This window comes from Leucoraja erinacea, chromosome 1, assembly GCF_028641065.1.
Source record: "Leucoraja erinacea ecotype New England chromosome 1, Leri_hhj_1, whole genome shotgun sequence".
In the NCBI taxonomy this organism is placed as follows: Eukaryota; Metazoa; Chordata; class Chondrichthyes; order Rajiformes; family Rajidae; genus Leucoraja; species Leucoraja erinaceus.
In genome coordinates this window covers 17,896,344-17,912,400 of record NC_073377.1, presented here as the reverse complement: position 1 = coordinate 17,912,400, position 16,057 = coordinate 17,896,344, and the positions used below count along the sequence as shown (strand labels likewise).

At 39.5% G+C, this 16,057-nt stretch overlaps 1 protein-coding gene across 1 annotated transcript in view; it reads left to right on the top strand.

Annotated features, from left to right (window-relative positions):
- dym (dymeclin) overlaps window positions 1-16,057 on the top strand; it is a 304,411-nt gene that overhangs the window by 46,197 nt on the left and 242,157 nt on the right. The window contains 3 exon segments of the mRNA XM_055659199.1: window positions 1,076-1,128; window positions 1,754-1,847; window positions 11,155-11,288. Of these exon segments, the coding sequence (XP_055515174.1) occupies window positions 1,076-1,128; window positions 1,754-1,847; window positions 11,155-11,288 (281 nt within the window).

Genomic DNA, 16,057 nt, shown 5'->3' with positions numbered 1-16,057 from the left:
CAAAAAGTTCAGAAATATAGGTGGAAATGCGACAGGAAGATGTTTATCGCCTTCAGGGGAAAATGGAAAGGTTGTGGCCTAGCGTTTGGAAGCAAATTGGAATTAACCAGATTGTGCCCAGATGACACATACATACACACAAACAAGAGAAGAGTTTTAGTAATATAGATAATCTTCATTTAAAGGTGCTAGATCACCGGCATTGTCTAATTGTACGCTAATCATAACAGAAATACACACTTTTGAAATATTTAACCTAGTAAAAATACTCAGGTCATTTGATATTTTATGTTATAAGGTGGCAGTGGAATTCAAGGACCAGAAGCTTTCTTGAGCTCATCGATCACATCATTACAGGGAAATGTTTATAAACAATATTTTCATTGTAATTTTCTACTTATGCAAATACACGGTTAGGTTTCCATACTAATTAGTTATTCGAGGAAGATTTTTAGTTCATGCATAGAAAATATATATTATGATTTCTTTTGATAATTTAGTTTCCAATTTGCTAAAAAAAAAAATATTTGGAACCTCATTTGATGATGTGATGAAAATCGTACTGATGTTCAGATTGCATGCTAGAAAATGTTGTAAATTGCACTTGCTTAGAATATAAAGATATAGTTGAAATATATTTTTCAAATGCTGAATTAGAAATAGCCAATGACTTTTGAAACCACCTGATTTAGTTTAACAGCAATCAATGACACAATACATAATGTAGCCCAAATCCACTCCAATGTTTATTCATGGTTAAAATATGACCCAAAATAATTTTGTGTTGTGGTATGTGATATAAAATATTGTAGTAAAGTTTGAGACAGCAGACAATCCTGAATAATGACAAAACTAAATGCCTTTTCTGGATTGTTAAAAAAAATGTAATCTGCTAACAGTTGGAGAGGGCTCTGTAATTATAAATATTTAGCTATGGATTTCTGTTTGAAATGTTCATTTACAAATTATCTGTGCCAATAAAAATATAGATTTGAACTCGATATGTAATAATTAAAAAAATCATCCAATGCTGAAATTGGTGTTTTAATATAATGGATCTGTGTTTCTTTTGCAGTGCCGATACTCGTCTCTTGGAAGAGGCAACACTTCCCATCTCCAAATTACTCAGTACGTATGTTATTGCCTGAAATCATATCACATTATTTGACTTTGAAAACCATATGTATCCTTGAAGTCACACATTTTTACAATAAATCAATTTAACAGTGTGTTTTTGATTCTTGGAGATTTAATTATCAAAAAGCAACCAAAATCAGTAGAAATTTTCTACTGAGTTAAATGATTTCAGCTGCAGTAGAGTAGATTTGTAAAATGTTCCTCTGGAGATAGATAGGTGGTGGAAACAACATTTCAGTGGTTCTGATAATTAGTTAAGATAAAGATTTGATGTTATTTCCTCCCATAGATAAACACCTATACATTTTGTATATTTTTACACAGAAAAAGTAGCTATCTGGGTAAAGTATTGGAGAGTTGTTAATTGTAAAACTCTAATCTATAATATTATGTAATTTTACAGAGGAATAAAATTGTTTAAACTGAGGAACATCCAATTTTAATTTTCTCCATTAATATATATATATTTTTAGTGTAAATACGTACATTTTGTAATAAGCTTATATCTGTCTTTGAAAATGCTTTTTCAATATTGCTTTTAAAACATTTCATATTAATACTTGTTTTGCATGTTCCTGATATTAAATAGCTCTGAGGTTTTGTGTATTTCTTTCAGTTGAGAACAATCCTTGTACAGGGAACTTACAAGCTCTTGTTAAGGTCTTCCTCAATAGAACCAATGAATTAAAAATCTCGGCTGAATGTCAAGAGTAAGTCAGCAGTCTATTTTTGATATATAAATTGATAGTGCCGTTAAGGCTATTGACGTCTCTGGAGTTAACTTTATTTCATACTTTTAAAGTAAATAAGTTAACTACGCCAGAAGAGGAACATTTTTCTTCCATTATATTACTGATCCCAAACGTTCTTTCCGGATCCGACATCATGTGGTAGCAAATCAATCCGCTTTCCCCGCCAAATGGCATCATAGAACATAGAACAGTTCAGCACAGGAACAGACGCTTTGGCCCACTATGTCTATGACGAACATTATGTCAAGTTATACTGATCTCCTCCACATGATTCATATCTCTTCTTTCCCTGTTTATATACACATCCATGTGCCTATCTAAAAGCCTCGTAAATGTCCCATTTTCCTCCTCCTCTGAAGCAAATGGTTTATTTAAAAACATAGAAGCTTCTAAAATGGATTGAAAAATCCAACTGTTCATTCCTGAGCATAATACATAACTACTGAGAAATGATCCTTAGCTTTCTGAACCCAGTCTATGCAAATTATCTATTCAGCATTCTGTAGCTGATTCTGTGCAATTGATTAAGTATCCACAAAGAAGCATTTTTTGACCTATTTTTTGGAAGAATATAGACTTGCAGTTTGAAGCACTTATTATATAATATGTCCAGAATGTTCCCTAAAATGTTGTGTTAAAAGTATTGTTTTACATTGTGGGATATTATTATTTGCATACATCAGACTAAACAGGAGGCTCATCATTTACAGTGCCCTCCATAATATTTGGGACAAAGACCCATCATTTGTTTATTTGCCGCTGCACTCCACAGTTTGAGATTTGTAATAGAAAAAAATCACATGTGGTTAAAGTGCACATGGCAGATTTTATAAAAAGGGTATTTTTATACATTTTGGTTTCACCATGTAGAAATTACAGCTGTGTTTATACATAGTCCCTCCATTTCAGGGCACCATAATGTTTGGAACACATGGCTTCACAGGTGTTTGTAATTGCTCAGGTGTGTTTAAATGCCTCCTTAATGCAGGTATAAGAGAGCTCGCAGCACCTAGTCTTTCCTCCAGTCTTTCCATCACTTTTGGAAACCGTTATTGCTGTGCAATAAAAAGCGTATGCCAATGAAAGTCAAAGCCATTATGAGACTGAGAAACAAGAATAAAACTTTTAGAGACATCAGCCAAACCCAAGGCTTACCAAAATCAACTGTTTGGAACATCAATAAGAAGAAAGAGAGCACTGGTGAGCTTACTAATCGCAAAGGGACTGGCAGGCCAAGGAAGACCTCCACAGCTGATGACAGAAGAATTCTCTCTATATTAAAGGAAAATTCCCAAACACCTGTCCTACAGATCCGAAACACTCTTCAGGAGTCAGGTGTGGATTTGTCAATGACCACTGCCCGCAGTGGTCATTGACAAATTAACAGAAATACAGAGGCTACAGTGCAAGATGCAAATGAACAGAAATACAAAGGCTATACTGCAAGATGCAAACTGCAGGTTCACCGCATAAATAGGATGGCCAGGTTACAGTTTGCCTAGAAATACTTAAAAGAGCAACCACAGTTCTGGAAAAAGGTCCTGTGGACAGATGAGACGACGATTAACTTAAATCAGAGTGTTGGCAAGAGCAAAGTATGGAGGAGAGAAGGAACTGCCCAAGATCCAAAGCATACCACCTCATCTGTGAAACACGGTGGTGGGGGTGTTATGGCCTGGGCATGTATGGCTGTTAAATGTACTGGCTCACTTATCTTCATTGATGATACAACTGCTGATGGTAGTAGCATAATGAATTCTGAACTGCATAGACACATCCTATCTGTTCAAGTTCAAACAAATGCCTCAAAACTCATTGGCCGGTGATTCATTCTACAGCAAGACAATGATCCCAAACATACTGCCAAAGCAACAAAGGAGTTTTTCAAAGCTAGAAAATGGTCAATTCTTGAGTGGCCAAGTCAATCACCCGATCTGAACCCAATTGAACATGCCTTTTATATGCTGAAGAGAAAACTGAAGGGGACTAGCCCCCAAAACAAGTATACGCTAAAGATGAATGCAATACAGGCCTGGCAAAGCATCACCAGAGAAGACACCCAGCAACTGATGATGTCCATGAATCGCAGACTTCAAGCAGTCATTGCATGGAAAGGATTTGCAACAAAATACTAAACATGACTACTTTCATTTACATGACATTGATGTGTCCCAAACATTATGGTGCCCTGAAATGGGGGGGACTATATATAAACACTGCTGTAATTTTACATGGTGAAACCAAAATGTATAAAAATGGCCTTTATTACATTCTGACAATGTCCACTTTAACCACATGTGATTTTTTTCTATTACACATGTCAAATTGTGGAGTACAGAGGCAAACAAATAAATGATGGGTCTTTGTCCCAAACATTATGGAGGGCACTGTGATAACTCACGTGGAACACTACTTCTGATGGTGCAACATTCCCTCAAGTGCTGCAGTGCCAGTATCCTAACAAGTGGGAAATTTCAACCAGGTGATAAATAGCAATACATTGTGAATTTAGCCCAAATAATATTTCAATGAATAGTCTAAAATTTTTCACAATATTTCAATAAACTGACTAAGCTAGATGAGCTCCACTGGAGAACTGGGAAAAGTTGAGAAAAAAGGCAAGTTATGAAAATTAGGTTGAATTATTGATGTGTACTGACTTTTTTAATCACATAATTAAAGAACACGATCCTGTATTGGGATCTTTTTTGTATGGGGATGAAATTATTAGCATGGATTCTTATTATTGATCACCGGTTCAGAATGTTGGTGTGCATAAATACATTTTTGACGTGTCTTTTGTATTCAACTACATTGCCAGTATTTAAGTTCTCAAATTTGGAATGAATACTTGAATGAAGGTGTAGGCTTCACACAAGAGTCATTGTTTAGTTTTCAGTTTAATTTACAGATACAGTGCGGAAACAGGCCCTTCGGACCATGGAGTCCATGCTGACCAGCGATCTTTGCTATCCTAGCCTAAACCTGAACGTCTTTGGAGTGTAGAAACTCGGAAAAAACCCACGCAGGTCAACGTGAAGAAACTACAAACTCCAGACAGGCACCTGTAGTCAGGATCGGACACAGGTCTCTGGCATTATAAGGCAGCAACTCTAGTAGAGTTGCTGTCTTATAGTGCTTGGAAGGGCTAACTGAGATGGATAGATGCACTAAGAAAAGTACTTAAAACATGTCATGTCCTTCGGATGTTCACAACACTTCCCAAAAAATTGCTCTTGAAGTCTCTGTCCCGATAGCTATGTTGGCAAATGGGGGCATGAATTTATGCACAGCGAGAAATGCAAAGATCTTTGGGAGTAAACCAAAATTAATACAAAATTCAAAGTTACTATCAATTATAATAGTATTATTAATTTAAGTTTTACTTCTTTATACCAAACAACTATTCTCAGAGAAAAACTATCTTCAGCCTGTGGTTTGCATGTAGTATTTTAAGGACTACAAATAGAATTTGCTCATAGCAAATAGCTTAGGCGCCTTCTTATCTCTTCCCACATATGTACAGAGTGAGAATCTAATCCATGATAATATAGATAAAGTGACTGTATAAAACACATTGGACAATAAACTTCTGAAACTAAATTTCTAAACTATCTGCAGTTGCTGTGCAAATCTATACAAGTAGATACCGAAATAACAATTATGTAACTGTTATTGTAAACATACTGGGAGACCTTGTTTTCTCATGCATGTTGTACTTTTTGAAGGTGGCATTGGCTCCCTATTAAATTAAAATGTCTAAAAACACCTCATAGCAGGTTAATCTGAATGTATGTTCCTTGTATGTGAATATACTTGGCCAATAAACATTCATTCATTCATTCATTCAAATGGGGAAATAATACAAATTATATCTGAAATTCTTAACAGTAAGGAAGCTAATTGATTATTAATCATTATCAGTGTTCTTTAAAACTTTTGTTAACAAAGTTTTAACCAGTATGAAAATCAAATCATAATGTTGAAAAAACACTACAGTTCAGGATTATCTTAATTATGATGGTTAGCATAATGTAGCCGTTGTGGCTACGGCCCCATAGCTCCAATGTCCTGGTTCAATCCTGACCTTTAGTACAGACCAAGTGGAATGTGCACATTCTCTGTGATTAAATGGGTTTATCCGGAGTGTTCCAGTTTCAGCTACTTCTCAAAGACATACAGGTTGGTAGGGTATTTGATTATGGTAATGTGCCCCTCATTTATGTGGGTGGTAAAAGAATCAGGGTGAAGCTGATGAACATGAGAGAGAGAATAAGTTACAGTAAAAAAAGTGGATAAATGGAGTTGATAAGATTTCTCTCAAATTGAGGAGCTAACCTAGAGTCATTTGCTTTAATGGCTTCTTTTATCGTAAATAAATACATGATATAATTATAACAGAACTTTTCATTTTATTAGGTTAGCATTTTATTATCAAATGTTTTAAATTCATTTTTGTAAAATAGGGATGGTACTGTGGTGCAGCAGTAGAGCTGCTGCCTTACAGTGCCAGAGACCCAGGTTCCATCCTGACTACATTTGTTGTCTGTATGGAAATTATACGTTCTCCCTGTGATTGTGTGGATTTTCTCTGGATGCTCTAATTTCCTCCCACATTCCAAAGACGTACAGGTTTGTAGGTTTATTAGCTTCTGTAAAAAAAAAAAAAAATTGTTCCTAGTGCGTAAGATAGAACTAGTGTACGGGGATTGTTGGTCCATGCAGACTCGGTGGGCCGTAGGGCCTCTTTCGACGCTATACAGTACATTCAGAAAGTATTCAGACCCCTTCACCTTTTCCACATTTTGTTACATTACAGCCTTATTTTAAAATGGATTAAAATCATTTAATTTATCATCAACCTACACACAATGAATGAAGAAGCAAAAACCAGTGTTTAGAAAATGTTGCAAAATAATTAACAAAAGAAATAACTGAAATATCACAATTACATAAGTATTCAGACCATTTGCTATGACACTCAAAATTGTGCTTAGGTTCATCCTGTTTCCATCAATTATCCTTGAGATGTTTCTACAACTTGATTGGAGTCCACCCATGGTAAATTAAATTGATTGGACATGATTTGGAAAGGCACACACCTGCCTATATAAGGTCGCACAATTGACAGTGCATGTCAGAGCAAAAACCAAGCCTTGAAGATGAAGGAATTGCCTGTAGACCTCCAAGACAGGATTGTGTCTAGACACAGATCTGGGGAAGGGTATAAACCAATTTCTGCAGCATTGCACGTCCTGAAGAGCACAGTAGCCTCCGCATTTCTTAAATGGAAGAAATTTGGAACCACCAGGACTCTTCAGGGAGCTGGCCGCCCGGCCAAACTGAGCAATCGAGGGAGAAGGGCCTTGGTCAGGAAGGTGACCAAGAACCTGATGGCCACTCTGACAGAGCTCCGGAGTTCCTCTGTGTAGATGGGAGAACCTTTCAGAAGGACAACTATATCTGCAGCACTCCACCAATCAGGCCTTTATGGTAGAGTGGCCAGACGGAAGCCACTCCTCAGTAAAAGGCACATGACAGCCCGCTTGGAGTTTGCCAAAAGGCACCTAAAGGACTCTCAGACCATGCGAAACAAGATTCTCTGGTCTGATGAAACCAAGATTGAACTCTTTGGCCTAAATGCCAAGCATCACGTTTGGAGGAAACCAGAAACAGGTTATCACCTGGCCAATACCATACCTACGGTGAAGAATGGTGGAGGCAGCATCATGCTGTGGGGATTTTTTCAGCGGCAGGAACTGGGAGACTAGTCAGGATCGAGGGAAAGATGAACGGAGCAAAGTACAGAGAGATCCTTGATGAAAACCTGCTCCAGAGCGTTCTGGACCTCAGTCTGGGGCAAAGATTCACCTTCCAATAGGACAACGACCGTAAGCACAGAGCCATGACAACACAGGAGTGGCTTCGTGACTAGTCTGAATGACCTTGAGTGGCCCAGCCAGAGCCCGGACTTGAACCCAATCGAATATCTCTGGAGGGACCTGAAAATAGCTGTGCATCGACGCTTTCCATCCAACCTGACAGAGCTTGAGAGGATCTGCAGAGAAGAATGGGTGATAATACCCAAATACAGGTGTGCCAAGCTTGTAGCGTCTTACCCAAGAAGACTTGAGGCTGTAATCGCTGCCAAAGGGGCCTCAACAAAGGGTCTAAATACTTGTGTGACTATGATATTTCAGTTATTTCTTTTTAATTACTTTGCAAACATTTCTAAACACCTGTTTTCACTTTTTTATTATGGGGTATTGTGTATAGATTGATGATAAAAAAAAAAAGAATTTAATCCATTTAAGAATAACGTAACAAAATGTGGAAAAAATGAAGGGGTCTGAATACTTTCTGAATGCACTATACCTCTAAACTAAACTAAACTAAACCTTTTTATTAGTTTCATGTTCTTTTTGAATGTGACATTGTGCCTTTTTGCAAAGCCATGCTCAGGTTTTGTGTCTTTCTTAATATAAAGGTGAAGCGCCTATCTTACCAAGTTTTGGTGTAAAAAATATTTTTAGTAAATAATATGTTTTATACCCAAGGCATATTGGTGCAGAAATCAATTCAAACCCTTATTTTTCCCTATCCCGTACTTTCTCAACGACCTCCTTTATTTCTGGAAACAGCCACACTGGGTTATTTCTCCTCCTTTGAAATGGCATCATTTCTGCCCTGAAGCAGAATTTATTTCATATTCCTTTACTCCTTTGTTAATAACCTTTTGGCAACATTCAGTTTCTTTGATTAACCAGCTGGTAAGGTCTTTTTTAGACATTTTATCTTAATGAGGCTTTTCAAATGCATGTTGCCATTTCTCTGTTCTTCTCCCTTCTCCATTGTTAGAATTCCTTTGCCAGAGCTTCATATGGTCTTTGCCTGTGTTACTGATCAAATAATTTACATAGTTGAAAAAATCTCTGGTCATTTAGTTACATAACTCTTCTTCCATTTAATTTCAGGTTTAACATTAACTCTTTTCCCTAAATAACGTGGCAATTTTGATCAGAACACCCGTAAACCGTCTAAATTGTAGGTAGTCGCCACCTCATTTGATCTTAAGGTACCCCAATGTGATTCTATACATCTCTGCTGTTCACTTTCTAAAGTTAATAAATTATTTCCAAAATCTGGTGGCCAGAACATGCTTATTACTGCATGCTTGCTCTAAGGGACTAGCCATTCAGGATTGAGATGAGAAGAAATTTCCCCAGAGGGTGGCATATTTTTAGAATTCTCATCTGTAAAGGCTCAGCCGCTGAGTAGATCGAAGTCAGAGATAAAAATATCAGATTTTAGATATGAAGGGAATCAAGGGATTTGGAGTTAGTGCACGAAAGTGGTGATAGGTGAAAGATCAAGAGTAATTTTATTGAGCTGGCATGAGAGGCTGAATAGTCTACAGCTACATATGTTCCTTATGTTCATAAGTTTTATGACTTCCATTTATATTTTATCTAGAGGACTAAAGTACACAACATTCTTTTACGCATCTTCATTATTTTATCTCAATCTCTCTGACAGTTTAAAGACCTATATCCAAGGGCCTGCACTGTTTCAGCTTTTAATCTTTTAGAAAGCAATCTGGTCTGGCCTTTTAAGATCCAAGTTGGACGATCCTCATGTTTGCCTGCATTTTATTGTCTATTTGCTTAATTATAAAATATATATTTAAAATGTAATCTTCTCTTATGTTCCTATTTGTTTTTCTGTTATTGGGAAAAATTGGATATATGGCTTGCTTAAACTGATTTTATCAATATACGAATCGTTGAGGCATTTTAGATCATTGTGGTTGCACACTGGTCTGAACCTGTCATTTTAATTATGTTAAAATTACAATTATGTTAAAGTTAATGGGCCCCAGCTATGTCTGCCTCTTTGTAGGGTACGTCGAACAATCACTGTTCCAAGCGTACACTGGAACTATCCCCGAACTCTACCTCCGCTACATTGACGACTGCATCGGTGCTACCTCCTGCACCCATGTAGAACTCACTGACCATCAACTTCACAACTAATTTCCATCCTTCACTCAAATTCACTTGGACTATCTCCGACATCTCCCTACGTTTTCTAGATCTTCACCATATCCATCACAGGAGACAGATTATTGACAGACATCTATTACAAACCCACTGACTTCCATAGTTATTTAGACTACATTTCTTCCCAGCCTGTTTCCTGTAAAGACTCTATCCCCTACTCCCAATTTCTCTATCTATACTGCATCAGCGCTCAGGTTGAGGTCTGAAGAAGGGTCTCCGCCGGAAACGTCACCCATTCCTTCTCTCCAGAGATGCTGCCTGTTACTCCAGCAGAGTTACTCCAGCATTTTGTGTCTACCTGAGGTTTTCCATACCAGGTCATCAGAGATGCCCTCATTCTTTAGGAAACGGGCGTCTCCCTCTTCCCCACTTCCATTATAGATGAGACTCTCACTAGAGTCTCCTTGATGTCGCACAGCTCCGCTCTTGCTCCCCCTCCCCCCATTCGTAACAAGGACTGTCCCCCATGTCCTCACCTTCCACCCCATCAGCAACTTGTCTCTTCCCACCCAAACCAAGGTACAGATAACTGAAGCAAAGATCATATGTACATCTAACTTCAAATAGCCCTTGCTTTCCCTCTCTCTCCATCCCCTCCCACTTTCCAGTTCTCCCACCAGTCTTACTGTCTCCAACTACATTCTTTCTGTGCCCCGCCCCTGATATCAGATTGAAGAAGGGTCTCGACCCAAAACGTCAAATCTCTCCAGAGATGCTGCCTGCCTCGCTGAGTTACTCCAGCAATTTGTGTCTACCTATGATTAATAAGTTTGCACATGACACTAAAGTGGGTGTTGTCATGTATAACAAAGATGGTTATCACAAATTGCAGCAGAATCTTGTCAGTGTGTGGAATACAAATATGCTAGGATAGTTTGAGATCAAGAGGTGTCTGCCTTCGATTTAAACCAGCATCTGCAGTTCTTTCCTAAACATTTTAATTCTGTGCTCATTATCTGAACAGTTTCTTTCCCGTACCTTTCCTCTCTTGGGTAAATAATGTGTGCAAATTATTTTAAAATTAGTAATTTCAAATACCTTTTTTCTCATTTGCACTTGTGATTTTCACAATTTTATGACACGAGAAATATAAACTCAATCTGCAAAACAATACTCTGTAACCTCTTTGTGCAACCCTGGTTTATGTGGTCTGGTTATAACTCGCACATTCATCATCCTTCTTGTATTTATCTTTCTCTCGTCAGCCAGCTGTTTATTTGGCAGGCCCATAATGCCCTGTTTATCATTCGCTGTTTACTGAAAACCTTTGTTAGCCAGATGCCCGAGGAGGAGCTACTGTTTAACTTTACATACCAAGAGAGGGCACCATTGACTTATGGTGAGTAAAACAAAAAGGAAAATTGATTAGAATTCAAAAATGGTTCATATTTATTTTTATGTGGCATATTTATTCTGAATCATATTTCTGAGTTTTATTCGAGTCTATAAATTTCAGTTACTGTTTATCTTGCATTATACACGTCTTTTAAAGTAAGTATTTCTACATGTTTACATAGAAACATAGAAATTAGGTGCAGGAGTAGGCCATTCGGCCCTTCGAGCCTGCACCGCCATTCAATATGATCATGGCTGATCAGTTTATTCTCCTATAACCCTGCAATTATTGACAAAATTATTATGGTACAACTTTATGAGTGTTATCTGTTCCTGGTACTTTACCCTATAGCCACCATCTATGGTGGGATTTTACATGTTCAGAAATCCATTCCTTGGTCAATTATTTCCCCAGATTTTGAATAAAATTGATCACAAAACTCAATTTTAACATCTAAACGGCGCTCAGCAGCTGCTGACGACACAATGCCCACATGCCGACCAATCCAGGCACACCGACCTCCAGTCACCGCCGCTGTGGATTAAAGCCCCGCGCCCAGCACACACACGCTCCTGCTACGCCTCCCGCAGCTAGGCTCGCACGCCCGCCGAGGTCGGGAGGTCACCGGAGGTCACCGCCTGAAATTCCTCCGTTGAGTAAGGCAAGGCAGCGCCTTTTCCACCTCAGGCAATTGAGGAAATTCAGAGTGTCTCCGAGGATCCTCCAGTGCTTCTACGCAGCGGCGGTGGAAAGCATCTCGTCCGGGAACATTACCATCTGGTTTGGGAATTGCTCTGCCAAGGACAAGAAGGCTCTGCAGAGAGTAGTGCGTTCGGCCGAACGCACTATGGGAACTTCACTTGTCCCCCTGCAGGAACTATACATCAGGAGGTGCAACTCCAGAGCCAACAATATCATGAGAGACCCCTTCCACCCCTGCAACGGACTGTTCCAGCTGCTACGGTCAGGCAAACGACTCCGTTGCCATGCGGTGAGAACGGAGAGGTTGAGAAGGAGTTTCTTCCCAGAGGCCATTCGGACTGTAAACGCCTATCTCACCAGGGACTAACTCTACTGAACGCTTTTCCTTCCATTATTAATTAAGTAAAAGAATATGTGTGTTATGATTGTGTTTATAGTTTGGTTGTTTGTCATTTGCACAAAAGTCTGCGAGCATTGCCACTTTCATTTCACTGCACATCTCGTATGTATATGTGACAAATAAACTTGACTTGACTTGACTTGACTTATCTGTTTTGTAGTAAATGCCTACTATATTCTGTGTGCTGAAGCAAAGCAAGAATTTCATTGTCCTATACATGGACACATGACAATAAATTCACTTGAACCTGAACTATTCTTGTGTTTATCTAAAAGCCTCTTCAAGGCTACTATAACATTTTTAGTTTAGTTTAGAGATACAGCATGGAAATAGGCCCTTCGGCCTACCGAGTCTGTGCTGACCAGCGATCCCTGCACATTAGCACTACCCTACATACACTAGGGAAAATTTTCACGCTATACCAAACCAATTAACCTACAAACCTGTACATCTGCGATGTGTGGGAAGTAACCGAAGATCTCGGAAAAAACCCACACGGCCACGGGGAGAACGTACAAACTCCATACAGACAACACCCGTAGTCGGGATCGAACCCGGATCTCAGGCGCTACAAGCGCTGTAAACATAGAAACATAGAAAATAGGTGCAGGAGGAGGCCATTCAGCCCTTCGAGCCAGCACCGCCATTCATTGTGATCATGGCTGACCGTCCCCTATCAATAACCCGTGCCTGCCTTCTCCCCATATCATAGAAACGCAGAAACATAGAAAATAGGTGCAGGATTCGGCCCTTCGAGCCTGCACCGCCATTCATGGCTGATCATCCAACTCGGTATCCTGTACCTGCTTTCTCTCCATACCCCCTGATCCCTTTAGCCACAAGGGCCACATCTAACTCCCTCTTAAACATAGCCAATGAACTGGTCTCAACTACCTTCTGTGGCAGAGAATTCCACAGATTCACCATTCTCTGTGTGAAAAATGTTTTTCTCATCTCGGTCCTGAAGACTTCCCCCTTATCCTTAAACTGTGACCCCTTGTTCTGGACTTCAGACTCCAACATCGGGAACAATCTTCCTGCATCTAGCCTGTCCAACCCCTTAAGAATTTTGTAAGTTTTGAAAAGATCCCTCCTCAATCTTCTAAATTCTAGCGAGTACAAACCGAGTCTATCCAGTCTTTCTTCATATGAAAGTCCTGCCATCCCAGGAATCAGTCTGGTGAACCTTCTCTGTACTCCCTCTATGGCAAGAATGTCTTTCCTCAGATTAGACCAAAACTGTACACAATACTCCAGGTGTGGTCTCACCAAGGCCCTGTACAACTGCAGTCGAACCTCCCTGCTCTTTTACTCAAATCCTTTTGCTATGAATGCTAACATACCATTCTCTTTCTTCACTGCCTGCTGCACCTGCTTGCAGCCTCCTAGCATCCTCCTCACAGCTAACACTGCCCCCCAGCTTCGTGTCATCCGCAAACTTGGAGATGTTGCATTCAATTCCCTCGTCCAAATCATTAATATATATTGTAAATAGCTAGGGTCCCAGCACTGAGCCTTGTGGTACCCCACTAGTCACAGCCTGTCATTCTGAAAAGGACCCGTTTACTCCTACTCTTTGCTTCCTGTTTGCCAGCCAGTTCTCTATCCACGTCAATACTGAACCCCCAATACCGTGTGTTTTAAGTTTGCATACTAATCTCTTATGTGGGACCTTGTCGAAAGCCTTCTGAAAGTCCACATATAACACATCCACTGGTTCTCCCTTATCCACTCTACTAGTTACACCCTCGAAAAATTCTATAAGATTCGTCAGACATGATTTACCTTTCATAAATCCATGCTGACTTAGTCCAATGATTTCACCACTTTCCAAATGTGCTGCTATCTTTAATAACTAGCAGTTTCCCCACTACCGGTATTAGACTAACTGGTCTGTAATTCCCCGTTTTCTCACTCCCTCACTTTTTAAAAAGTGGGGTTACATTAGCTATCCTCCAATCCTCAGGAACTACTCCAGAATCTAAAGAGTTTTGAAAAATTATCACTAAAGCATCCACTATTTCTGGGGCTACTTCCTTAAGTACTCTGGGATGTAGCCTATCTGGCCTTGGGGATTTATCAGCCTTTAATCCATTCAATTTACCTAACACCACTTCCCAACTAACCTGAATTTCACTCAGTTCCTCCATCTCATTTGATCCCCGGTCCCCTGCTATTTCCGGCAGATTCTTTATGTCTTCCTTAGTGAAGACGGAACCAAAGTAGTTATTCAATTGATCTGCCATGTCCTTGTTCCCCATGATCAATTCATCTGTTTCTGACTGCAAGGGACCTACATTTGTTTTAACTAATCTTTTTCTCTTCACATATCTATAAAAACATTTGCAGTCAGTTTTTATGCTCTGTGCCAGTTTTCTTTCATAATCTATTTTCCCTTTCCTAATTAAGCCCTTTGTCCTCCTCTGCTGGACTCTGAATTTCTCCCAGTCCTCTTGTAGGCTGCTTTTTCTGGCATTTTTTAAAAATATTGATACTATCCCTGATTTCCCTTGTTATCCACGGATGCACTACCTTCCCTGATTTATTCTTTTGCCAAACTGGGATGAACAATTGTTGTAGTTCATCCATGCAGTCTTTAAATGTCTTCCATTGCATATCCACCGTCAACCCTTTGAGAATTAATTGCCAGTCTATCTTTGCCAATTCACGTCTCATACCCTCAAAGTTTCCTTTCTTTTATGAGTTAATTCAGAAACCCTTGTTTCTGAATTAACTGTCACTCTTCATCCCAATGAAGAACCCAACCATATTATGGTCACTCTTGCCCAAGGGCCACACACAACAAGACTGCTAACTAACCCTTCCTCATTACTCAATACCCAGTCTAGAATGGCCTGCTCTCTCGTTGGTACCTCTACATGTTGGTTTAGAAAACTATCCCGTATACATTGCAAGAAATCCTCTTCCTCAGCACCCCTGCCAATTTGATTCACCCTATCTATATGTAGATTGAAGTCACTCATTATAACAGTTTTACCTTTGTTGCACGCATTTCTAATTTCCTGTTTGATGCTATCCCCAACTCCACTACTACTGTTAGGTGGCCTGTACACAACTCCCACTAGCGTTTTCTGCCCCTTAGTGTTTCGCAGCTCTACCCATATCGATTCCACATCCTCCAAGCTAATGTCCTTCCTTTCTATTGCGTTAATCTCCTCTCTAACCAGCAACGCAACCCCACCTCCTTTTCCTTTCTGTCTATCCCTCCTGAATATTGAATATCCCTGGATGTTCAGCTCCCAGCCTTAGTCACCCTGGAGCCATGTCTCCGTGATCCCAACTATATCATATTCATTAATAACTATCTGCACATTCAACTCATCCACCTTATTACGAATGCTCCTTGCATTGAGACACAAAGCTTTCAGGCTTGTTTTTACAACTCTTACCCCTTATACAATTATGTTGAAAAATGTCCCTATTTGATTTTTGCCCTGGATGTGTCTGCCTGCCACTTTTACTTTTCACCTTGCTACCGATTCTACCCTCATTTTACACCCCTTTGTCTCTCTGCTCATGCTCCCATCCCCCTGCCACATTTATTTAAATCTTCCCCGACAGCACTAGCAAACACTCCCCCAAGGACATTGGTTCCATTCCAGCCCAGGTGCAGACCGTCCTGTTTGTAATGGTTCCACCTCCCCCAGAA